The sequence below is a fragment of the Anoplolepis gracilipes genome, chromosome 14, assembly GCF_047496725.1.
Source record: "Anoplolepis gracilipes chromosome 14, ASM4749672v1, whole genome shotgun sequence".
Taxonomy (NCBI): Eukaryota; Metazoa; Arthropoda; class Insecta; order Hymenoptera; family Formicidae; genus Anoplolepis; species Anoplolepis gracilipes.
The window spans coordinates 9958272-9986043 of NC_132983.1; the positions used below are offsets into that span (position 1 = coordinate 9958272).

Sequence of the window (27772 nt, forward strand, 5' to 3'; positions counted from 1 at the left end):
GAATAGAACATGGAATAGAACATATAAATTTATTTCTAATACACATCAATTTTCTTTCTTTTAGGATGACACCCGTATAATGAAAGTTGGAGATAAGAAACGTTGGATACATGATCCAAATAGTAAGTAGAATTATTTGCACATATTTATAATTATATCATTGTATCTTCAATTATCTTAATGCAAATATCCCTATTGCATGCCGTTTTACTTTTTAAAACTAAACATTTTTTATTTTTTAATAGTAAAAATTTTAAATACAAAATTAAAAATAACTTTCTGGTTTAAAATAAATAAATAAATTATTTGGAAACATTATTATTATGTATATAGAAATATAAAAAAAATATTAAATTAATTATATCGAGTGTAGATTACACCTTAAAAGCATAGACGAAGATAGAAGTTTTAAAAAATTATTACATGCTAATATAAATATAATTATTTCTATTGTGTAATGATAAAATATTTTAATTTTATAAATAAAATATTAAAGATTTGAACAATTTTTTTTATAAACAGATTAAAAATGTATATTATTAAAATGTAAATAAAAAAATATCAAATTTTTATAAAATAAGTGAAATATATTTTATGTATGTGTGATAAGAAAAATAATGCTTAAATTATCTTTATAATTATTATATTAAGAGGCATTTTCTATATTTTAGCTTTAATTTTTTCGTGTGGCGTTACAAGTACGTAATCTTCTTCAATCGCAACTTGAATATTAAAAATCAATTCAAAAAATAGCAAGTACAGATTTTTAACGCGTATTTAAGTTTTTGCCAATAATTAATTTTGTGATGTCTTAATTTTGTACTAAGTTTAAAATTGAAACTATGGTTCTATTTTCTAAAAGTAGACAATTATTTCGTTGATTATCGCAGTGAACTGACAATGAGTATGAATTACTCTGAAATAAAATAAATTAATAATAATGGCAGTGGAGAGCAAAAGAATATATCGCAAAACTTATGATGTAACTGAAGATAATATAGATTTAAGAATAAATTTAAAAAATGGATATAATGAACTAAATAACTTAATACAAATTCATAAAATCAATAATCAATTTATAAATAGAAATGATATTATAATGATATAATAATGGATATTTCAAGCTCATTCTTTGAGTCTTCTTCAGCGCAAATATAAAGTTGATTCGATATTGGTGGTAATATATTAGTCGTTAAAAAACATAAACTGACCTCGGTAAAATAATTAGTCGCAAAAATGGCATACAAAAAAATAATAATAACGTTTGTCAGTCACGACAGATTACAGTTTACTTTAGAGGTGGAGAAAGATCATAAAATTTTTAGACGTATTACTCATGGTTGAAAATAATTTTATAATTTTTGACTGGTTCCATAAACCTACATTTTTTGGGAGATATCTTAATTTTTACTCACAACGTCTACACTGCCAAAAAAGAGCCACGATCATCAGACTCGTAGTTAGAGCTTTCAGCTTTTCACATCCCAGATTCCATTCAAAAAATTTTGATCTCATTATTAGAATTCTTCTGGACAATTGCTCAATCTAATTTTCAACGTCATCAATTAACGTTTAAAGGTTTTGATTTATAAACAGAATTCCACTAACAATAGGGCACGAGAGAATATTTCTACTTTTTTTACTATCCCTTATTTACCGTCTGTAACGGAACAATTTAAAAAACATTATTAAAAACACGAATGTTAAATTATCCTACATTAGCCTAAATAAATTGAAAAAATTTATTAAAGCACATAAAGATAACATCCTGTCTTGAAAACAAATGTAGTATATAAAATTAATTGTTTTAATTACGATGCATTCTATGTGGGACAAACTTTTAGAATGTTAAAAACTAGAATCTTAGAACATAAACTACATATAAATAGAAATACCACTAACAATTCAGTGATTACGAATCATAGACTACAATACAATCATGATTTTGATTGGCATAATGTAAAAATAGTTGAGGAAGTTTCCTTTTATAATAAAAGACTTATCTCTGAAATGGTTTTTATAAAAAGACAAAAGAACGGTTTGAATTTACAAACGGACACAGAAAATTTACCGAGTATATATCATGACGTCATAAACACGCTCTCAAAAATTTCAAAGTAGAGATACCGTATATAAACTATTCTCTTATTAGATGTTTTGACAGTAACCAATCGACCTCTGAAAATATAAGTTTGCCTAGATTTACTGAACACATATGTGGATTTATTCGACATTATAAGTAATTAATTAAGAAAATCTATTGTACAGTTTAGTGACTTAGATTATTCCAAATTAGTCTATATGAATATCTAAAAACATTTCCAGGATTTAACTGGCACTGAAATCGAGTCACTATATTCTCCATATCTAATTACGAAAAAATACTTCCTGGCTTAGCAACCACTGAGTATTTTTAGATGACTGACAAACGTTATTATTATTTTTTTGTATGTATATACCATTTTTGCGACTAATTATTTTATCGAGGTCAGTTTATGTTTTTTAACGACTAATATTATTACCACCGATACCGAATCAATTTTATATTTATTTGCGCTGAAGAAGACTCAAAGAATGAGCTCGAAACGTCCGTTATTATAATTTTATTTCTATTTATAATTTGATTATTAATTTTATGAATTTGTATTAAATTATTTAGTTCATTATATCCAAATTTTTATTTTTAGATCTATATTACCTTCAGTTACAGCATAAGTTTTGCGATATATTCTTTTGCTTTCTACATTATTATTAATTTATTTTATTATCTATGAGAGAGCCTCGTTATTATTTATTTACTCTGAAATATTTTGAATTGAGAAGTAATTTAAACATTACATCTTTTAATCAGAGGTCCGATTGGGTGATTTCTTAAATAGTATATGATCATGAAAGTTAACAAGATTAGAGGCTTTCAAATCCAACATTTCCATTTCAGTGTATCGTTTTATTAATTGCTGAAGAGGTTTATCTGATTTATGAATCACTGTTTTAATACGTGTCATATGATTCAAATGGAAACTCATCTACGAGTTTATACTTTCTAACATCTATATGTGAAAAGGGGGTAGTAATTTTCTGCTTCTAAGGTGAATTATTCCTTTATTCGACAATATAACAAAACTTATCTTTTTGCGGCGTCTGTTGCTCGAATTGTTCTCACTCGTGCTGACTCTGTTTTCTATGTTAATCTGACCTTACACCGCCGACGCGCCATTTCCACTCGCGTCGATCAGTTGTACGCAGTACCGCGCAACCGCGGTAAAATGCATCGTATACAAAAATAGAATAGAACATAAAACGTATGCAGAAATAACATAATGAGTTAATTGAATTAACTCAAATAATACAGAACATAAAATGTATATAAAATAACATAACGATAAAACATAACGTAGACTAGCCTTACATATACAAATTCCTTTTCTAAAAAAGGCATTTTATTAATAATTATATATATATATATATATATACATATATGTATATATAGACTTCCGCTTCCGATGCGTTTAGTGGTGACACGTGGCGAGTGAGAGTTTTCTAAGTGAAGTAAACGGGTGGTTGTAGTGAGAGAGGAAGGCTGAGAGTGTGCGAGGGTGAGAGAGGAAGAGTGAGAGTGACGGGTGAGTGTGAGGAGAGTGGAGGGAGCGAGGTATAGGGAGGAAAAGGGACTCGAGAGACAACAGAGGAATAGTGACAGTTAGGCATAGAGGATAGAATTGTGGAGAAAAGTAAGTGGACAAGATTCTTAGCCATAGAGGAAGGAGTATAGAGAAAGATAAGTGGATAGGGAGCGGCTAAGGCGAGAACATAGGAGGCGTCAGGAGAAAATAGAAAGGCTAGAGATACCGAGACAGAAAGAGAGGTAATATTGACGGAAGGTATAGGAAAAAATGGGACGTTTGGAAAGGAGAGAAGAGGGAGTGAGAGGAATATGGAGGAATGGATAAAGAGGAAAAGAAATGGGTGGGAAGAAAATGAGGAAGGGATATTTGTGAAAAGTAGAAAGACTTCTCCAAAAATTTTCAACGGGAATTTTCAACGGGAGGATCAGAGGGGATGAGAAAGGGGAGTTCACGTTCACGGGAGGGAAAGGGGCGACAGTAATAAATTATGTAATAGGGGATGAGGAGGTGGAAGAAAGGGTAGGGAGCCTAAGGGTGGGGGATAAAGTGGACTCAGATCATCACCCGCTAGAAGTTTAGATAAGAGGAGAAGGGAAACGCAGAAAGAGGACAAAAGGGAGAGAGAAGAACTGGAGAGGGGTATGGGATAAAGAGAGGAGGAAAAAGTTTAGAGAAGTGTTGAGGGAGGTGGAACAGGGAGATAAAGAGAGAGACGGATGGGAGAAAATGGAGAGGAGAATAAGAGGCGATGAAGAAAACAGAGGAGGAAAGAGGAAAAAAGGATAAGGGGCAGGGAGGCTGGTGGGATGAGGAGTGCAGGGAGAGGAAAAGAGAGGTGAGGAAAGAGCTAAGGGACTGGTGGAAGGAAGGGGGAGAAAAAGAAGGGAGAGTATAAGGAGTTGTGTGAGAGGAAAAAAAGGGAGAATAATGAAAGATGGGAGAAGAGAGCAAGGGATATTAAGAGGGAGGGGGAGGTGTGGGAGTTAGTAAATAAAAAGAGGGAAAGGAGGAGGAGAATGAGGATATCGGGATGGAAGAATGGAAGGAATATTTTATGATGTTGCAGGGAGGGGTAAATAATAGAGTGGTTAGGGGATATAAGGATAGAAAAGGGGAGAAGGAAGAAGAGGAGGGGATTATAGAGGTTATAATTGATATAGAAGAGTTTAAAGGGGTGATAAGGAAACAGAAGAATGGAAAAGCAGCGGGGGTAGATGGAATACCAGTGAAAGTGTGGAAGTCGGGGGCAGGGAGTTAAAGAGATGGGGATTTTTGTAATAGGGTGTGAGAAGAGGAGAGGTGGCCAGAGGGATGGAAAGAGGGAGTAGTGATGCCAATAATAAAGAAAGGAGAGGGAGACGAGGTGAGGGACTATAACGTTGATGCCAACATTGTACAAAGTATATGCGGCAGTGTTGGCAGAGAGACTAAGGGAAGAAATGGAGGGGAAAGGAATAGTACCACCAAACCAGAAGGGATTTAGGAAAAGGATGGGGACGATGGATAACGTGTATGTGTTGAATTATTTGATAGGGAGGCAGCTAGAAGGGAAGGGGGGAGAGATGGTGGCGCTGCTTGTAGACTTGAGGGCAGCGTTTGACTCGGTGGATAGGGGAGATGTTATTGGAAGCAATGAGAAGATGGGAGGTGAGGGAAGGATTGGTAAGAAGGATAGAGGAGGTACTAGGGAAAACAAGAAGCAGATAAGAGTGGAGCAGGAGATGGGAGAGAGTTATTGGACGGGGAAAGAGATGAGACAGGGATGTTCATTGAGTCCAATGCTGTTAAATTTATTGATTGCGGATCTGGAGGAGAAGATGGGGAGAGTAAGATGGGGAGGGGTATTGGAGGAAGGAGAGTTTATACCTTGGCATATGCAGATGACTTGGTGCTGGTGACTGAAGAGGAGGAAGGGATGAGAAGTATGATGGATAGGTTGGAGAGATATATAGATGGAAAGGGATTGGAGGTGAATATAAGGAAAACAAGGATTATGAGGTTCAGGAGGGGAAAGGGGGGAAGGATGGCAAAGAGGAACTGGAGATGGAAAGGGAAGATGGTGGAGGAGGTGAAAAAGTATTTAGGGTATACTTTGCAAAGGAATGGTGGACAGGAGGCACAAGTGAGAGATAGGGTTAGGAGGGCGGGGGCAATAATGGGGCAGGTTTGGGGAATAGGAAAGAGGAAATTCGGAAGGGACTGGGGAAGGAGGTTATGGCTATTTGACAGTTTGGTATGGACAGTGTTGGGGTATGGGGCGGAGATATGGGGATGGAAGGAGAGGGAGGGGATGGAAAGGCTAGAGAAGAGATATTTAAGATGGGTAATGGGAATGGATAGCAAGACACCAGGATATATATTGAGGGAGGAATTACAGAAGGAGAAGTTAAGAGTGAGAGCGGGAAGAAGAGCATGGGGCTTGGAGAAGAAATTAAGAGAAGGAAAGGGGGGAGTGTTAGTGAGGAGGTGTTTAGAGGAGATGAGGAACAGGAGCAGAGCAGGGGAAATGGAATCGAAATGGGAGGAGGAAAGGGGGAGTTTCTTCAAAGATAGAGGGATGGGGATGGAGGAAATGAAGGAAAAGGAGGCAACAGAGGACTGGTACAAGGGGATAGAGGATAGGGAAAAACAAAAAAAGGAAAGAAAGGAAAAGATGGAACAGGCGAGGTTTAACAGATGGTATAAGGAAGTGAAGGGAGAAAGGATACCAGGGTATTTGAAGAACAGATGGGAGAAGAGTAGATGGAGAAGGGTAGCTAGATTCAGGTTGGGGAGTGAAATATAGGAGAGTAGGTACTGGGAGGAGGAGGAGAAAAGAAAATGTACAGTATGCGGAGAAGAAGTGGAGACGTGGAAGCATGTGTGAGAAGGATGTAGGAACTGGAAGGTGGGGAAAGGGGGGTTGGCAGGATAACGTGGGGGGGGTTTTGGGAGAGGAAGGGGAGGGAGAGGGGTGGATGAGGGAGGTGGAAAGGGAGAAGGGGAGAGGGGAGGAAGGTGGAGTGAGAGGATGAAAGAGGGAGAGAGAGTGAGAGTGAATGGTAAAAGGAAAGAAAGGCGGAACCGAAGGGAAGGGAGTTAAAGGGAACGAAAAGAGATGACTAAGGAAACAAGAGGAAGCGGAGTCCAGCAGAGAGAGGCGGATGTTTGTGTGTGTGGAGAGAGGATGCGATCGTAGGGGAGTCAGGAGGATCACCCGCGGTCGCAGACCCTCTACAGGAAATAGGGTTAGGATAAACTAGGTTAAGCTAGATTAAACTAGATGTAAGAATTATGTATTACATATATTCATATATATAAGAGTTGATAACCCTAAGGGGACTCAATAAATCACTACTACTCTACTACTATATATATATATATATATATATATATATATATATATATACACTACTCAAAAGAAAATAGGGAACACTTTTCATACGTCAAAAAATAGGCTATTTTCAAACTATTGTAACTCAGTGAAAAATCATCGTACGCAAATTTAAAAAAAACATTTTGAAGCTTGATGTTTCAACTTTAACATGCAATCGATAATTTAAAAAAAAAATCTTTTCAGTGCTATCCCTTAAAAAAGCGCGCACAGTTTTTTTTTCTTAAAATTACGTATTTTTGACGCTCTGTAGCTAGATAAGAAAAATTCTCTCGACAATCTCAAGTCAATTTCCATAAAATACTTTGTTATACTAAAATTATATCAATGTTTTACCTACAAAATGCTTTTTTAAAAATTTTCTTACGATTTTTTTTGGCCGAGTTACATGACTTTGAAGCTAAACTTACGTTTTTCAGAAAAATTGACGATATTCGGCGAAAAATTATCGTACGATAATTATAAAAAATAGCATTTTGAAGCTTGAAGTTTCAGCTTTAACATGGATAGTTTTAGAAAATTTTTTTATCTTTTCAGTGTACTCTAAGAAAAAAAACACTGTTTTTTTCATAAAATTACTTATTTTTGACATTCTGCAGTTTTATAAAAAAATTTTTCTCGAAAAATTCAAGTCAATTTCTATAAAATATAACATTTTACCTACAAAATGCTTTTTTAAAAATATTTCTACGATTTTTTTGGCCGAGTTACATGACTTTAAAGTCAAGCTTAAATTTTATTGAAAAATGACATTTACCGCCAGCATTAGCATTACCCAATGTGCACTACGTGGAGGTTGCCGGTCGGATTTTCACGTGTGTGTGTGTGTGTGTGTGTGTGTGTGTGTATGTGTGTGTGTTTGTGTGTCTGTCACAGCAGAGATAAAGACCTCGCTGTTCGGATTTCATTTACATATCACACACTTGTTATTGATGAAGGTGGCAGAATTATTTAAATTTTGCGGCTGTTGATCGCCACGTCTTAATCGTCGTTCCATTTCGTCCCATATGTGCTCGATTGGATTTAAGTCCGGCCTATTAGCAGGATGGTCTAGCAATGTAATATTGTGTTCTTTAAGAAATTTTTATAATAATGTTAGTATGTGTACCCCACTTCAGACAAAATATAACAAAAATTTCTCGACCTTGTCCAACCTTGTACGCATAGACAGAATATTTAATATTTACATGCAAGACGTTAGGCACACATACTAACATTATTATAAAAATTTCTTGAAGAACACAATATTACATTGTTGGACCATCCTGCTAATAGCCCGGACTTAAATTCAATCGAACACATATGGGACGAAATGGAACAACGATTAAGACGTCGCGATCAAAAGCCGCAAAATTTAAATGATTTAGCGGACATGTTAACACAAATTTGAAACGAAATTCCGCAGAATTTGATAGAGAGGTGTATAAATATGTGAGAGCGTTTACAAGCGGTAATTGAGCAAAGAGGAGGAAATACACAATACTAAACGCACACACATATACACACAGCAGAGAGGGTTTGGAGTCGTTAAATACTGCGGAAGTGACGAATTGCGGGGTCCTTATCTCTGCTGTAACACACACACACACGCGCGCGTGCACACACACACACACATGATGTGCAAAATCCAATCGGCAACCTCCACGTAGTGCACATTGGGTAATGCTAATACTGGCGGTAAATGTCATTTTTCAATAAAATTTAAGCTTGACTTTAAAGTCATGTAACTCGGCCAAAAAAATCGTAGAAATATTTTTAAAAAAGCATTTTGTAGGTAAAATGTTATATTTTATGGAAATTGACTTGAATTTTTCGAGAAAAATTTTTTTATAAAACTGCAGAATGTCAAAAATAAATAATTTTATAAAAAAAACAGTGTTTTTTTTCTTAGGGTACACTGAAAAGATAAAAAAATTTTCTAAAACTATCCATGTTAAAGCTGAAACTTCAAGCTTCAAAATGCTATTTTTTAAAATTTTCGTACGATAATTTTTCGCCGAATATCGTCAATTTTTCTAAAAAACGCAAGTTTAGCTTCAAAGTCACGTAACTCGGCCAAAAAAAATCGTAAGAAAATGTTTAAAAAAGCATTTTGTAGGTAAAACATTGTATTTTATGGAAATTGACTTGAGATTGTCGAGAGAATTTTTCTTATCTAGCTACAGAGCGTCAAAAATACGTAATTTAAAAAAAAACTGTGCGCGCTTTTTTAAGGGATAGCACTGAAAAGATAAATTTTTTTTTTTAAATTATCGATTGCATGTTAAAGTTGAAACTTCAAGCTTCAAAATGCTTTTTTTTAAATTTGCGTACGATGATTTTTCACTGAGATATATATATATATATATATACTACTCAAAAGAAAATAGTTTTCTTACTTCACTTTTCATACGTCAAAAAATAGGCTATTTTCAAACTATTGTAACTCAGTGAAAAATCATCGTACGCAAATTTAAAAAAAAAGCATTTTGAAGTTTGAAGTTTCAACTTTAACATGCAATCGATAATTTAAAAAAAAATTTATCTTCTCAGTGCTATCCCTTAAAAAAGCGCGCACAGTTTTTTTTTCTTAAAATTACGTATTTTTGATTATATTGTATATATATATATATATATAATATAATTATAATATTATATTATATATTATACTATTGTCTCTTCTCCGCGATGTTGGTTGATTGTCTCGCTGTTTCGTTGTCAAATTTATTGTGACTTGGTTCATTCGTGTCGTCTGCAACTGTCAAATTATATAAATTTTGACAGTTTGTGACAACTTGTAAAAAAATTAAATTAAAGAAAAGTTAAAAAAAACGAAGAAAAAATAAAGAAGGATAAATAAAGAAAGATACATGTATGTACATATTATATATGATGTATAACCCTCTTCCATACTATTATGTGTATATTTAATATGTAATTTATATAATATTAAATATAGAAAGAAAAAGAGAGAGAAAAAAAGAAAGAAAGAAGGAAAGAGAGAGGCAGAAAAAAACAAAAAAGAAAAAATAAAATATATGTAATATTAAATAATAATGCCTACATACATATGTACATACACTCGGCAACAGAAATGCTTTAACGCGTGAATTTTCCCGTGTTAAGGCCTATTCGCTTATTTACTTCCAGGCCTATTTACTTCCATTCTATTATATTTGTACGTTATAACTATTGAATATCTGACAACAAGGTTTCAAAGTCAAATTCAAATTCAAATCTGTGTGACACACAATAAAAAAATTAGAATTAATATAATTTATATTACGCTTTATATTTTTTATATATTTAAAATATTTTATTAATAATTAATATTTTATATGTATTTTGTACATATAATAGTATTATTTGTGGCTGTCAAATTATGCAATTTAGCAGTTTGTGAAAGAAAATAAAGTTAAAGAAAGAAAAATTTAAAGTAAAAGTTGAAGAAGTTAAAACTAAATTTTACAAATTAAAAAGACAAATGAGTAAAAAAAGAAAAAATAAAAGAAGAAAAAGAAGATGAAGAAGAGAGAAAGTAACTAATACACATTACTTACTTTCTAACGTACTTCCGTACACACTTTGACATATTTGACACATAACCGCACTTTTTCACATATGTCACACATTAAAGTTTGAATTAGGCGTCAAATCGCTTTGAAACCTCGTTGTCAGATATTTAATAGTCATGACGCACAAATATAATAAAGTGGAAGTACGTCGTCCGAATAGGCCTTAATATGGGAAAATTCACACGTTAAGGCATTTCTGTTGTTAAGTGTATGTATATACTATGTATGGACGTATGCAGGTATATATGTATATGTATGTACATACGCATATTTTATCTCTCTCGCTCTTTCTCTTTCTCTCTTTCTCTCTCTTTTTTATATGTATAATCTTCTCTCATTATATTATATACCTACTATGTCATTCAAATTTATATTTTTATTCTTATACTCTAAAAAAGAAACACTGTTTTTTCCTTAAAATTACATATTTTTAACATTCTGCAGTTCTTTAAAACAATTTTTTTTGAAAAATTTAAGTCAAATTCCTTAAACTACAACATTTTTCCTATAAAATGGTTTTTTTTTAATTTTTCTACGATTTTTTTTACCAAATTATATGACTTTAAAAAACCAGCCTTACATTTTTATTGAAAAAAGACGTTTACTGCAGGCATGCGCGTGTGTGTGTGCTGTGTCTATGTGTATGCGTATGTGAGCGCGTGCGTATCTAGTATATAATAAATTGTGAATATTATAAGAAATATATTATTCATCATAAATTGAGTAAATATATTAACAAAACATCCTATTTTTGCAATTAGTCTGTAATGTTTTGAAAGAATTGGATTTATAAGAAATATCATTGCAATATGTAAAAAGAAAAATTTAAATAAGCATCTTTTCTTAAAGTATTTTTTAATATAATCAGTACATAGGAGGAACTGTAGAAATTCAGTTGTTTCCACAATTTAAAATATATTAAAGATATCAGTCTACGATGATACTCATAAGGCACTGTATTTCGTAAATTATTTAACGTTTGTGATACTATTTTTTTTCATATGATTTGAAAATTTCACTGAATTTGGTCCAATATGCCAAAGTAAAATTAATTTCTTGATAACTACTAAACAAACTAGATGTATATAACCCAGTAGTATGTCTGTTTAAAATTACGTATGACAGTAATAGTACAAACAGTAGTTTTGTACAACTCTTATAACCATTTTGCTTTTTAATATTTAAAACAAAAGACTTAGCTAAAGCATTACATATTAAACTTTAATTTCTATCTTTTGTCTATTTTAAATTAATGAATTATTTACACATAAGTTGCTTTATCAACAAGCTTTCGCAGGAAAACATTTTGTTTTGTGGGTTTTATTTCGCTATAGTATGCTCCAACATATCAATTTTGTAACAGAATTATGAAAGTAGAGGCCACTAAAAAGCATTACTAGACTTCGTAATTGGTAGTCCATCAATATTGATAAAAACTCTCAAAATATTAGACTAACTTATTGTACATGTTCACGCAGCATTTACTCTAAGAGTTCTCTTGAAACCAAAATAATAATACCGCATTTCTGTAAGAATGCATTCCACATTTCTGAAAATGTTACATTTAATAAAGTTCATGAATTCTTAAGAAATGGTAAATTTGTTTCTATAAAATAAGCAACAAATTAGCTAGCACCTTGTGCGATATAGTTATCTATATGCCAATATAATTAATGACACATTTTTTTTAAACTCATCATAATTTTTCTAAATTTGGATTGTCAATTTCATTCGCAGAATCATTTTCGAAATTGAATTCTTCAATTTCGCTTTCTGATTGTAAGCCCTCAACTTGACAAGATATTATAATTCTACATTATCGAATTCAAGTAGATTTATATTATTAACTCAAATTTATATTATAATTATTTATAGTATTAACAATATCAGATTCAATATTTTTGCTTAAATTGTCATTGTCGTTATTATTGAATTAGTACTTGGTTTTAGAATTGTATTGGTATTATTATTTTGATTTTTAAATATTATTTCTGAACTGTTCTCATCAGCGGAAGATACATGAAATAAGAAAAATGATGTTGAGAACCCGATGTTGGCACAGAAATGATAATAATATCAATAATTGTATATTTTGTAATTAATCTTCGAATGTGCCATTGAGAATAACATGAAAATCTTTTTCGTTTCTTATCCATTGGAAAAATACTAACTAATTGCAAATTATTCTTCAAATCCGTTAACGAATATAATAAGGTACCTGTAATAATATAAAATATTATTAATTTCTGTTGAAGACATTGCAATAATAAAAGTTTAAGGGTAATAAACAGTAATAAATTAAAAGAAATAAGAAAAATGAACAATTTTATATTTTAATATTTTTTATACACTCCTTAACAAAAATTAGAAGAACACTTAAATTAAAAAAATATATATTTACAAAATTTAACTAACTATAACTTCATTAAAAATAAAATTTAAATTTAAAAAAAGGCTTTACAACTTGAAATCTTCTTTCAGAAACTTATGTTTTTAAGTTTTTGCGAGTTTGGTAATTTTTATATATAGAAAATTACGAGCTGGACAAAATGCAAAATTTTTTCTCACTTTGTAAGCCTGTCACATGTTTAAAAAAATCTACGAAAATTTTAAACTTTCCAATGTGAAAGCTTAAAGTTTTTCCTATAAAAATTTTTTAAAAGTAAATTTATTAAAAAATTAAAGAGAAAATAAAAAAGATACATATACATAATATAACATGATCTGCAGTAACACGAAAAAAATACAAATATATCATCATCATCATCAACCAGTCATTGACGTCCACTGCTGGACATAGGCCTCCCTCATGGCATGTCACCGTTGTCTGTCTTGTCCCGCCTGGATCCAGTTGTTTGTAACTCTTTTTAAGTCATCGGTCCAGCGTGTAGGCGGTCTTCCTCTATTACACTTATCAGCGCATGACCTCCACTTCAATAAATTTTTGGCCATCTATTGTCTTTCATTGTGGCCACATGTCCGGCGCAGTTCCATTTCGATATGGTTATTCGCTCAATGACATCTGTCACTCCGGTTCTACGCCTTAGGTCTTGATTTGTGATATGGTCTTTCAAACTCAGTCCAAGCAATGACCTCTCCATTTTGCGTTGTGCAACTTTGAGTTTCTTCGCTGATGTTATCGTTAAGATCAGGGTTTCAGCACCATACGTGAGCACCGGCAGGATGCATTGATCGAACACTTTTCTTTTCTGACAGATGGGGAAGTCACTTTTAAACACGTGTTTCAACTTTCCGTAAGCTGCCCATCCGAAGTTGATTCTTCTGTGCAGTTCGCACGTTTGATTGTCTCTGGATATTTGAATTTCGTGGCCCAGGTACACGTATTTGTCGACCAGTTCAATTTCGGTGTTTTCGATGTTTATACACTCATTCATAACAAGATTCGTCATGATCTTGGTTTTAGAAAAGTTCATTTTTAGGCCCATACTGGAGCATGCATCTTCTAATTCATGGAGCATTTGTTTTGCCTCTCCCAGATCGTTAGTTATTAGGACGATATCATCCGCGAAACGGAGGTGACTGAGTTTCTGACATCTTTCATCTATGGTTATTCCTCTTGTATCCCAATCGAGTTTTTTAAAGGCGTGTTCCAAGACGGTTATAAATATTTTAGGAGACATAGTATCCCCGTCTTACACCTCTTCCGATTTCAATGCGATTGCTGACTTCATGTAGTTTAACTGCCATGGTAGCGTTTTTGTATATGTTGTAGATCAGTTTTGAGTATCTATAATCTACACGGCACTCTTGCAGGCTATTATAGCTTTCAGTTCGATCGTATCAAAAGCTTTGTGAAAGTCCACAAGCAGGAGAACTAGTGGTCTGTTATACTCGATGGTTTTCTTTATAAGGATCTTAATACTTTGCAGATGATTATTTGTTCCAAAGCCAGGTCGAAATTCCGCTTGTTCTTTTGGCTGGTAAAATTCAAATTTGTTTTCCAGTCTTGATGTTATGATTCGGGTGAACAGTTTGTATAGGTGGCTAAGGAGAGTTATGGGACGGTAGTTTTTTTAGGTTTGTTTTGTCTTCCTTTTTATGGAGTAGTATGATGGTTGCTTCCTGCCATTTTCCAGGATATTGTTCGCCTGCAAGCAGAGATTAAAGAGCGTTCGTATTTTCTTTAATAAGAAAAATATATATAAATAAAAACAAATATATATAAATATATATTTATAAGGCAATGTGTAGTTGGTTATGTTTGTAATTATTATTCCGGGTATTACACAAATAACAGTGAGAGATATTGAAAAAAAGTTTAAACAAAAGTTGTATCTCTTTTTATGTCTACAAATGTGTACATAGATAAGTATCGAAAAATTCATGTTTTTCGAGTTATCTTTTCCAATTCTTAAAATTCAATTTTTGTACTTTTTAAATTTTATGTGAAAATACCTCCCTTTATAACTTCTTTTTACACATTATAATCAATTTATGTGTTATATTTAAAAAAAAGAATTTCGAATTTTTTAATTTCGTTTTAGCAGTTTTAATTAATAAAATGATTTTATAAAACGACATTTTCATTATTTAAATTATTATTAATATAAATTGCAGACAACTTTTAATTATTTAAGTAAATCAGTATGTTACAACTATATGAAAGACAAAACTAATTAAAACTAATCAGTGACGTATATAAATCATAACAATAGCAACATACATATATTACTTAAAATGTTATTTTATTAGATAATTTTACAAACCGCACGATAAATGAGAAACTCACATGAAACTTTATTTTAATATTAAATGACACAAAGTCACATTGATGCACCGATAATCTTATTGAACTTTCCGATTTATATAATGCGGATGTGTTTGCCTTTGACTATTAATATATGTATATAAGATAATTTGTAACAATATAATGATAAAGTATAATGATATAACCTTTAAATTATAATTTATATGAATGATAGTAATGATATTTTTAATAAAAATGTTCAAAACAGAAATATTTGCCATACTATGCACAACACATAAAAGCAGCCTTCCCACCCCAAATAGCACAAATACATCCTATGTACGTGCAATGGATGTCTATGCCGGACATTGTGTATGTACAGACGTCCACATACAACACAGTGGATATACAAAAACGTCCATTGTATGTCCATTTGCAACTCCAGTGGAAATCCATAAAACATTCTTTTCTGATCAAAAATGGACTAATTATGGATTTTAAAAGAACGAACTATGAATCTAATAGATGAATTTTGGATCTTAAATGAATGAATTATGGACAAAATGTACAAATTTTGGACCTTTCATGGATGAAATTTGAGCATTTAATAAACATACTATGGATTATCTTTATGCGTGTATAATTCATAATTAATTATAATTATTAGTTTTGTACAAAGCTGAAAAAAACATTTTTCTTTTTTATTTATATTACATTATTATTATGTATATATATTCTATACAAGTATTATATATTATTTTAGAACTCACATATTTTATCACAAAGTACTTATTTTTAATACTTTAATATATATTATTACACAGTAAACGTAAACCTTTTTATTGCTATTTATGAAGAAAATAAATATGTGAATCTAACAATCTAAACATTCTAAATAAAATAAACTTTAAATAAACTCCAAATGAACACATAACTGAACACATTCTAAGTAAAATAAACTCTGAATAAACTTTATATATAACTTTATGTATAAAATAAACTCGTATGTAAAAAAAACTTATAAAACTGAAAAAAATACTAAATAAATGCTGAATAAAATTAATCATCAATATTCTCTTCAATATTTTCTCCAATATCCTCTCCATTTTTTTAATTATTATTATTGCTGCGTTCCTTTGCTCTTCTTAACCATTTTTTAATGGCTTCTTCGCAATCTTTGTTGGTAGAATTTGGAACGCTTCTTTTAGCAGAACCTATAATATATTTAAAGACGAGTTAAAAAAGTAATCTAAAAATTATATAAATTGTATATATTCTTATAAAAAAATACGTTAGTTATAACATGTAGACATTTATTGTTTTTTTTATATTTATTTATTAGATATATTATTTATTTTATATTTGTTATGTTTTATTTTAATTTAATTTCTTGTTTTTTAATAAATAATTATTCCAATGTTTTGATCAGTCTGATTCCTGGATTTAATTTTTTTGAAATTAATTTAAATCCATTATTAAATAAATTAACAATGAGGATAATATTTGTAAGTAATTTAAAGTTGAACAAAATCTTATTTTAAGGAATGCATCAGAAGATAAAAAAATATGAGTAATGAAATTATTAAGCAACAAATCATGATAAAAATTAAGCAAGCTTATATAACAAATATATTTAAATTAAGATAATTTAATAATTATAAAACATAAGAGAAATTTCACTGTATTCTTTCTAAGGGTTTAAAAATAATTAAATATATATACATATAAAATATAAAATTAATTTAAAAAAATACATTATATACAGTCGGACCTCTTATCCTACGACCCTCTTATCCTACGACAAAAAATCCTCTCATGCTACGACCGCGAAAAGGGAATTATACCCCCACTCTCAAATTTTTGTCGAAAATGTCGTAGGATAAGAGGTCCGACTATACGTGCGTGCGTGCGTACGTGCTTGCGTGTATGTGTGTGTATGTGTGCACACAATTTTTGTAATGATTCGTCACTATATAATTTCATAATTTGAAAATATATACGGCTCCAATATTTACAAACATGATGATAAGATATACTCGGCAATGAGAGCCCATGCGCGGATGTTGATGCGTAAAGAAATTAATTCTTTTCCCGAAAGAATTTTTTAATTAGTGCACAGAGCACATATTTTTAGATTCTCATTTTTGAGAACTCTAAAAACCCCTCTATACCCCCCTAAAGAGACGTAGACGAGAAAAAATATCGGGGCGAAGTCGCTGAATCGGGAATTGAACCCGAGTCACACACACACACACACACACACACACACACACACACACACACACACACACACACACACACACACACACACACACACACACACACACACACACACACACACACACACACACACACACACACACACACACACACACACACACACACACACACACACACACACACACACACACACACACACACACACACACACACACACACACACACACACACACACACACACACACACACACACACACACACACACACACACACACACACACACACACACACACACACACACACACACACACACACACACACACACACACACACACACACACACACACACACACACACACACACACACACACACACACACACACACACCCACACGCACGCGCACATGTATACAGTTATCCTTCTCTAAGGCTGGTTCCACAATAGCTGTCGTAAGTCGGATGTCGGAAAAGTTGACCAATCACAGTTGACTTTAAAGAAAAATAATCAAATATGATTGGGCAACTCTTCCGACATCCGATTTATGACAGCTATTGTGGAATCACTCTAAGAAATTATAATACAAAATTAAAGTAATAAAAAAAATTCAATTACAATAATGAGTTCAATAATAATCTCCAATGTGTGATTTAACAATTTAAAAAAATAGATAATCTGAAAACTTATTTACCAATTATGAAATCCGCAAATTTTAATTTGTTGAATGTATTTTTGCCTCGTCTTCCTAACCAGCTATAGCTGCAAGCTCATTCGTTATCAATCTTTGTAAAGCTCTCTGTACAAAATTATATAGGGAACTTCTACCAATTTTTGAAAGTTCATTTATCTACAAATCAAGATAAAAATAATTTTAATAAAATTATACTAATTTATTTTATAAAACTAAACTAAATAATATAGCTAAATATAACTAAATAATATAACTTGATTAACTAAATTTCACTAACTAATAAAACACATTTAAAGTGCATATTGTAATATACTACAATAAAAAGGTATCTATATGTAACATATATTTGAGAATAATATATGAGATGTATATATTGAGAATAATATGTGATATTATTATAAAATACAAAAATTACCGCAGCATTGAAATTTTTTTCTGTATTTAAATATTCATCAATGCAAACTAAATCTTCTTCAGTTCGTACTGGAAAATCAAAAATCGTAAAAAAATGAGGCTGTTTCCTGTACTTGATTCACTTTGTCATGCGTAACAAGCTGATTAATAGATGCGGTTAATTCTTGAAGAGCATCCGTGTATTGCCACATGTTTGCTTTTAACATATTTTGCTGTCGAATGATTTCTTTGAAATATTTTTCTGTAAAAAATAAGTTGTACATTTATCGATATCAATCAATTTTTGAACATGTAGGGTGTATTTTCGATAATAAATAATTAGATTAAATATAAATTCGAGAATAAGTTTATCAAAAACTAATATAGAGTTTTATTATACGTCACCATTAATTAATCACCGATTAATGGTGACATATATCAGTACTCAAACTTATTACATATATGCATACCACACTGTTTTGAATGCACTGGACAACATTTGCATTCGCTAGTGAATGATTGATCGGTGTCATTCAAATCTTCTTTATCTTTAGGATCTACAAAAAAGTGTATATATCTTCATATGTATTATATATCTTTATATTTAAAAAAAATATATTATATAGTCAGTATTCAGAACGCACTTATAAAGATGTTAGCGTGTTATCTAATAAAAAAATCTGTATTATATAAAATAAATTCTTCTATTGGATAACATTTTTGCAAGCACATTTTGAATACTGACTTATAACTTTATATTTTAAAAAAAGTTGCTATCTATAATTCTATATTATGAAAAATAATTTACCATAAAATTTTGAGAGATTTCTTGGAAGTTTTTTTGACGTACTTGGTAATGTATTAATATTAGTTTCATCAGTGCTCTTTTTATTTGTTTTTATAATAGTGCTAACTTCTGAAATGAAACAGGACTAAACAATTTGAATATGTGTTTTAAATCCGTAAATTGTTCGCTAATTATTTTATTTATAAGGTAATAAAACAAAATTTCTATAAAATCAAATACATACCATTTAAACGTGGAGGACTCGGTAATTTAGACATGTTATTGTTATTCATTTTATCTGATGACGATGAATTATTATTCTCTTCAAATGCAGAGCCATAGGTTTTTTTTATTATTCTCCTTTTATTAGTCGTAGATGACTTGTAGGAGATATCAGAATTTACGTCAGAAAAATATTCTGCCTTGCGACATTTCTCTTTTGCTTTCGAAAAATTGGCTAAAACAAAATAAATGATATAATAATCTAACGATAATATTACAAGATATACAAAAACTAAATTTTCAGTTAATTTACTAAAAACAAAATATATGTAATATATTCACCGAAAGTTCCATTTCGTATAATGCGTATAGGATATGAAGGCCAACAAGTATTTACTTCTTCGTGATTTCTAATTGCAGCATTTAATTTTTCCAAAGTTAACGACGGCCAGTAACATTTGTTGTCAACTATCCACGTTGACGGAACTGCTTCCACAGTATTTTCGTCCGTGAAAATTACAATTGTCCACGTTTTAGTCATTTGTTCTGCAAATTATCGAAAATCTGTGTACGCACTATAATTCTACCACAATAATAAATATATATGTACTTATATATGATAAGTCACACCATTAATGAATAAAGAGAAAGAAAAAATGAGTATTCTAATTATTTTAACAAGTGTAAAAGTACTTATTTCGGTTCTACGTATATCATTAATTCTAATTATAAAATGAGATCGACATTATTTAAATAATCTTAAATTAAAATTTTTTAATATGTAAAAATAAAATTATTAAAATCTGATTATAAAGAATGAAGTAAGGGAATAATAACAAATTTATCATTAAACGGTAATCTGACACATTTATGTGATATTTCACTTATATTCCAACTTTGAAGATCATTAACAACTTTTTCCACTAAATATATGCCTAAATCAGAAGACTTACATGGCTCATTGTAAAAATCTTCTGTTGATTTATATTTATTTCCAATTATAACCGTATTTTCATTGTTACTAACAATATTTTTAATTAGTTTTTTAATTAGTGACATTATTTTTAGTTTAAATAATGTCACCATTCTTTAAACTGCAACAATTATCTGGTTCTGTTATTTTTAAAGTAAAATTAGAAAATACTACTTTTTCCCACTAACTGATATACAAAAATTGATCTAAAGGACCGTTATCATGTTTGTTTAATATAATTCAGATTTATTTAAATTATTTTCTTTACTTAATTCCGTGAAGTTTTCTTCATATATGCGATTTACTATTTGTTGTAATGGTTTATCTTTTTTACGAATATATCCTTTTATCTTTTGCATGTAATTTTCGAATGGATAGGCACTGTATTCTTGCAAAATTCCAAAATTTCTTAACATCGTCACAAACATGTAATGTAAGTTATGAATATTAATTGAACAATTGTCTTTGCCATACAAAATGATAAAAGTTTTTATAAAATAATTAAAAAGAACATTAGCATAATCTAAATATTTAACATTATAAGAAGATGTGTAAAATAGTAACAGCTATATTCATGGACATGAAATTGAGATAATTGTCACGTTTGAGTACAGATTTTAAAACAACAGGTCCTCTGTATAATAAAAATTGTCTGAATTCTGTCACCTTCCACCTTTTACTTTCTTGTAATGCTCTCAGCTTACGATTAAATTCTAATGGAATATATTTTTTTATTTCATTTGTTAGCAAATGAGAAATTTGTAAAATTTGTAAATAAGATAATTTTGTTGATGGTTTACCGTTACACCACATATTCACTACTAAAGTTTTTGTTACGCCCAGATCAATTAAATGCATTGGTTCTACAGGAAAATTACTAATCATATTTAAATCTTTAATTAATTCAAGAACTGACTTTTTTGAATTTACGTGATGATCTTCTTGAGATTTTAATCTAAACTCGAAGTCTGTTCTATCACGGAATTTATTTAAATTTGAGAAAGAAACTCTACCGTTAATATAATCCTCTTCTATAACACATTTTGTACATGAATAGTAACCGCAATGACCCTTTGTAAATTTAATAAATGCTTTAGCAGGCGTATCGCAAATAAAACCTTTAATATTAAAAGGATAGTGTGATCCATTTATTATAATACTATGCATTGATAAATCGATAGCTTCAGCAATAAAATCCTTTAAAAATGCATTTGCATCGTCTGGCTTTTTTTCCCCATGATATATACCTACATTATTATGATTTTCAACTAAACTACATAATATTGGCCATAACTGCTGATTTGAACTTTTAAAAAGTGGTAAACCATCAATATTTATATAAACTTCTATTTCTTGTATATTTTTTAACGTTACGACTGAAGAGAGTTTTTGAACGCAATTATTTAAACCGAAATGATAATAATGTCCTGGTTCCACAATTTTCAATGTATTTTTTCTAGGAGTTTTCATTAATACGCGAGCATCCAAAGGTAAATCAGTGTGAATGGGCTTTAAAATAGCTAATAACTCATTAAGTGCGACATGAGTAATTTTATTTTTCCAAGACCAAGTAGCAAGTTGTGATTCTAACGAACATTTATTGACTGTATTATTGAAATTTTCATGATAATTATTAATTTATTCATTATTTTTTAAACATTTTTCATTAATCAAATCATTATTTATATCATTATCATTAATTAAATCAGCATCGTATGTCTCACTATCTGAATCAAAACTTTCTAATATATTTTCATCATCAAATTCAATATTATTGAAATTATTATAACCTAATTCAATGCAATTTAATTGCTCATTAATATTTACATCATTATTTCTATTTAAACACTGATCAAAATCTTGATTGGATTTAACTGAATTTATCAATGCATCTGTATTTGCTTTTGCTCGTCTATAATATTTACTTGAAATTTTAGGCATACTCACTTATTTTATAATTTTCTTGCTTCCAAACAGAATATAGCTTTTTACAGCAAATTCCTTTCTGTTTTTCTTTCTCAGTGAATCCTTTTCTGTGTATCCTTTTTCAGCGTAATCTTATTTTATCTCCTGTCTGTGTCTCCGCAGAACTATAACATAAAAAAAGTCTTAATTTCTAGAATTAAAAATATTTATTCTAAAGAATGTGGAAAAAAAAAAAATTTTAGATTTTCATATGAATTATTAATATGCTAAGTCAAATATATAATTCAGATGATACAATAATAATTGCAGAAATTTGAAATATGCATTATGCCTATGATATTATTAATTTTGTTACTTTATCGTAGTTACTAACAAAAAATATTACCTAAAAATATAAATTAATCATCGTATAAATATAAAATACAAAACTTTTAGGTTATGAAAATATCATCTGCCGAAATAATTTACTAATAAATACAAAACACATATAAACTATATTATATATATATATATATATATATATATATATATATATATATATATATATATATACTTACATATACTTATATATATATATATATACTTACATTTTTAATTATAATAACTCGTTTGTATTACAAAACGATCTGCAGACAGCGACCGGAAAGTGGCAAACTGGCTAGTCTATATCTATGACGGTAAATCGTGTAGATACAATGCAGCAAAGAATAAATATTTTCTTTGGCATAGTATTAAACTGGCGGGTTTTTTAAAGTTTCTTTCACTATTCATGTGCATACTATGGACGTTCATCAGACGTCCGTTTGTTAATACTCAAAATATGTCCTGGTATGGACGTACATTAGACAACCATTTTATGTTCATGGATGTAAGGTTGTAAAATGAACATAAAACGGATGTCCATATGATGTACGGTGCTGTTTGGGACAATATGTATTATACATCGATATATCCTTTTCATTTTTCAAGAAACTGAAATCGGAGCTTTGCTTTGTCTTTTATGCCCTCCTACATAAATAAATATAGCAAAACTTGAGAGTGTAGAAATAATCAAGGCTGACAGTATGGACAGTACTTCCACAGCGTGAAAGTTTCAATGTAAAATCTCAATTCAACTTACTTTATATTTAACCGTAAAAATTAAAACAAAACAGCGAGCTCTTCTATGTTAGATATGTATGTAGGTAAATGTTTATAATAGCTACTGCAGCGAAAAATCCATTTTTTTCAACACCAATCAACAAAACTACTATAGAAATGGAATGTAGAAATGCTTTTAGGAAGGGGCAAGGCTTTCTTAAGAAGTTACAAGTAACAAAATTACATAAATAAATTTATTAAACATTATTCATTAAATCATTATAAAAAAATGGCAAAAACGAAAAAAACGTATGAATGCGATCGCAGTGATTGGGAAAAGCACGTCTAAACAATAATTTAGAAACTAATTTAGAAACTAATTTAGAGACTAAATTCTCCTATGTAACTAGACATATGCTCTTCTTTTCGTTCACATTTTGGTAACTGAAAACGCATATCACGCCACGTACGTTCTACTTTCTGTGTGTGGCTTCCAGTATGCGGTATCTATAAAGTTTTCACTGTGATTCACAGTAAAGTGATGATAACCTATATCGAAATAAATATTAATAGTTTCTTGACAACATATATCAAGGTTTATTATAAATATATATATTATATATATATATATATATATATATATATATATATATATATATATAGGGTGTCCCGAAAATGCCGGTAAATATTTTCATGGCAGGTTCTTTAGAACATTTTAAGACAAAAAGTTTAATACAAAAATGTCGAGGCTACAATAGTTTTTAAACTGGAAGCAATTATATTTCACGAATGATAGGACTGAGATTTCGCGCTCTCAGATACGGCAAAATAAGAAGTGCTAACATAATATTCATAATATCGTGAAAAGAGCGCTATTTATAGGAGCACTTTTATCACTTGTTATTTTGTCGCACCTGAAAGCGCGAAATCTCAGCTCTATCATTCGTGAAATATAATTCCAGTTTGAAAACTATTGTAGCCTCGACATTTTTGTATTAAACTTTTCGTCCTAAAATGTCCTAAAGAACCTGCCATTAAAATATTTACCGGTATATTCGGGACACCCTGTATATACGAGGTGTGTCCCAAAAGTATCCGACCTTCCTTCATATCTTCGCGTCTGACAATTTTAGCGCCCTTTGCCGGGTACGAGTGTCAACTGTAAAACTTCACGAACTCCCTAGATGCCGCAGTTTTCGTCTGGACGCCTTAGTTCACGTGCAGTGTGCGTTTGTTTACAAAGTGTTTTTTACGTTCGTCGCATTTTGCTATTGTAAAAAATGACGGAAAGATCGGAGCAACGAATTTGCATTAAATTTTGCTTAAAACTCGAAAAGAGTTGTGCGGAGACCATCGAAATGATGAAGACGGCATTTGGGGACGAGTGTATGAGCAAAACACAAATAAAAGAGTGGTATAAACGGTTAAAAAATGGCCGCACATTTGTTGATAGTAACCCACGCTCTGGGCGGCCTTCGACAACAAAAACACCGGATAATATCGAACGTGTGCAACTTGCGATCAATGAAGATCGTCGATTGACTGTACGAGAACTAGAATGTGATCTTGGAATACCGAAAACTAGTGTTTGGAAGATTTTAACTGAAAATTTGCAAATGGTTCGTGTGTGTGCGAAATTCATTCCGAAATTGCTAACGGTGCAGCAGAAAAACCTTCGCCTTGAAATCGTTCAGGACAATTTGGAAATGGTCAATAATGATGAAAATCTGCTTAAAAAGATTATAACTGGTGATGAATTGTGGGTTTATGGTTATGATCCCGAAATAAAACGACAGTCTTCGCAGTGGAAGCTGTCATCGGAGCCACGACCGAAAAAAGCGCGCCAAAGTTGGAGCAATGTCAAGTCGTTGCTGATTGTTTTTGTTTATTATGAGGGTGTTGTGCACCACGAATGTGCTCCTAGAGGTCAGACGATCTACAAAGAATATTATCTTGAAGTTTTGAAAAGATTGCGTGACGCAATTAGAAGAAAACGGCATCAGCTTTGGTCAAGCGGTGACTGGCTTCTTCATCACGATAATGACTGCACGCGCCAGCGCATGCATCGAACCTCGTGCAGTAATATTTGACAAAGCACAAAGTCGTACAGCTCCGTCAGCCTCCGTACAGTCCTGACGTAGCTCCCTGCGACTTTTGGCTGTTCCCAAGATTAAAAATGCCGCTCAAAGGACACCGATTCAACGACAAAGAAACAGTCGAAACTAATACGACAAACGCTCTAAAGGCGATACCAAAAAACGAGTTCCAGGACTGCTTCCAAAAGTGGAAAAGCCGTTGGGAGCGTATTCTTCAATCAAATGGGGATTACTTCGAAGGATGCCACCAACCCGATGACGCAGAATAACACCAGCGGGGAAATATGAAGGAAGGTCGGATACTTTTGGGACAGACCTCGTATATATATATATATATATATATCTTATAACTCTATTCTAATTAAATATTTGGTAATTATTTACTATAGGGGAGGCAGCTCCAACGACCTTGATCTTAACAACATATATCAAGATCAAGATCCTCCTGAGTGACTTTCAGAAGGTTTTAGTCATCGCTCGTTATTTATTAAAAAGTTATTAACAAAAAAAGTATAAAAATATAGCAGCTATTTTGAATATTAAGAGGCATAAACGAGTAATATTGATATAAAACTGATACATATATGAACAAAAATAAATTTTAAGCAGTGAATCGTTGCTATATAGAAGTTTTTTTATTATAAATACAAAATTTTCTTTACTTTAATCACAAACACAAAAAATTAATACAATTAGTTTCATAACGCACGCACGCACGCACGCACCCACACGTTGCACGTACGTTGCAAGACAAAGCAAAGTTCACATGGGTTTGTAACGTTCTACGCGAAGCGAGGTTAGGTGGACAGGGTGGGTGCGGGAGGGCCGGAGGCCTCCCCTTGCACCCCCTCGTGTGTGTGTGTGTATGGCCACAGCGAAAAAGTGTGAATTAAGTGTACTTGTCAATCATATAGTATGCGGACACAACGTATCTTTGCTAATGTAAACACAAAGACGATTCATACGAAAATATAAACACGTAGATATCACGAGATATATTTCTTAGTTATTTCTCACTGGTCACTGTGTCAAGTCATAAAATTTGCTAGCGTTAAAAAGTACAAGATGTTGTTACATGAATTTTTACATCTTACATATAATAAGTAGCAGCTTTTGTAGTATTTATGTGAAAAAAGTATAATTTTTGAAACTTTTTTTGTTAATAACTTTTTAATAAAAAACGAGCGACGGCTAAAACCTTCTGAAGGTCATTCAGAAGGGTGACAACATATGTCAAGGTCAAGGTGATCGGAGCTGGGTCCGCTATTGTCAATATTTACCTTATTCGTTCGTAGTTTTATATTTTGCATGGAATATTATAAATATGGACCAGGAAATATTTTCATAACATATACACATACTGTGAACTTTGCTTTGTCTTGTAACGTATCATGCAAAACGAGATGGACGGGGTGGATGCGGGAGGGGGGCCAAAAGCCCCCTTTGAACCCCCCCCGTGTGTGTGTGTATGTGTGTGCGCGTGCACGCGCGCACGCTACAGTTGACTGAATAATGGGAAAACATTGCTCAGTATATAATCTATGTAGTTCAATGATATGTGTTTGTAAACAAAACTCGAAGGACAGTATTATAATTTGGTATTTTTATAACTTGTTATTGAAACATTGCCCCTCTTTAAAAGCATTTCTACATTCCATTTTTATAGTAGTTTTGTTGATTAGTATTGAAAAATATTGTTTTTTCGCTGCAGTAACTATTATAGACATTTACCGATATGTTATATTTTTGTATAGCAGATTATATATTTACTTCTTATTTTCATTTATATACCGTAACGGTAACATTCTTCTCCAGCATATACTTTCTAATATGTAAATGCTAGAAAGTACTTTAGCGTAAGCTAACATGACTAAAAGCATTCAAGCTTCTTCCGATGTTTTAAATTAAAATCGATGATTCCGATGGAATTAAATTCAAAAATAGGTTGAATTAAATTATTTCTTTTAAAGTAAGAATGTAGGGAGAGAAGCGAAGTTTTTTCGCCCATTTTTAACTTTATTATAAAGAAGGGTTAGATTTGCCTTTTCTTCACCTACATGTTTACTTATGATAAAAATAAGAATAAATATTTTGTTTATTTTTATTTATAATTTTTGTTTAAACAA

At 31.2% G+C, this 27772-nt stretch overlaps 1 protein-coding gene and 1 pseudogene across 2 annotated transcripts in view; one reads left to right on the plus strand and one right to left on the minus strand.

The window, feature by feature from the left end:
* Window positions 1–27772, plus strand: part of Cow (Proteoglycan Cow) — a 283890-nt gene that overhangs the window by 124610 nt on the left and 131508 nt on the right. For both annotated transcript variants that reach the window (XM_072906664.1, XM_072906663.1), the window contains exon 2: window positions 65–122. In XM_072906664.1, the coding sequence (XP_072762765.1) occupies window positions 65–122 (58 nt within the window). The remainder of the gene's footprint in view (window positions 1–64; window positions 123–27772) is intronic.
* On the minus strand, window positions 16214–20217 carry LOC140673604 (uncharacterized; annotated as a pseudogene).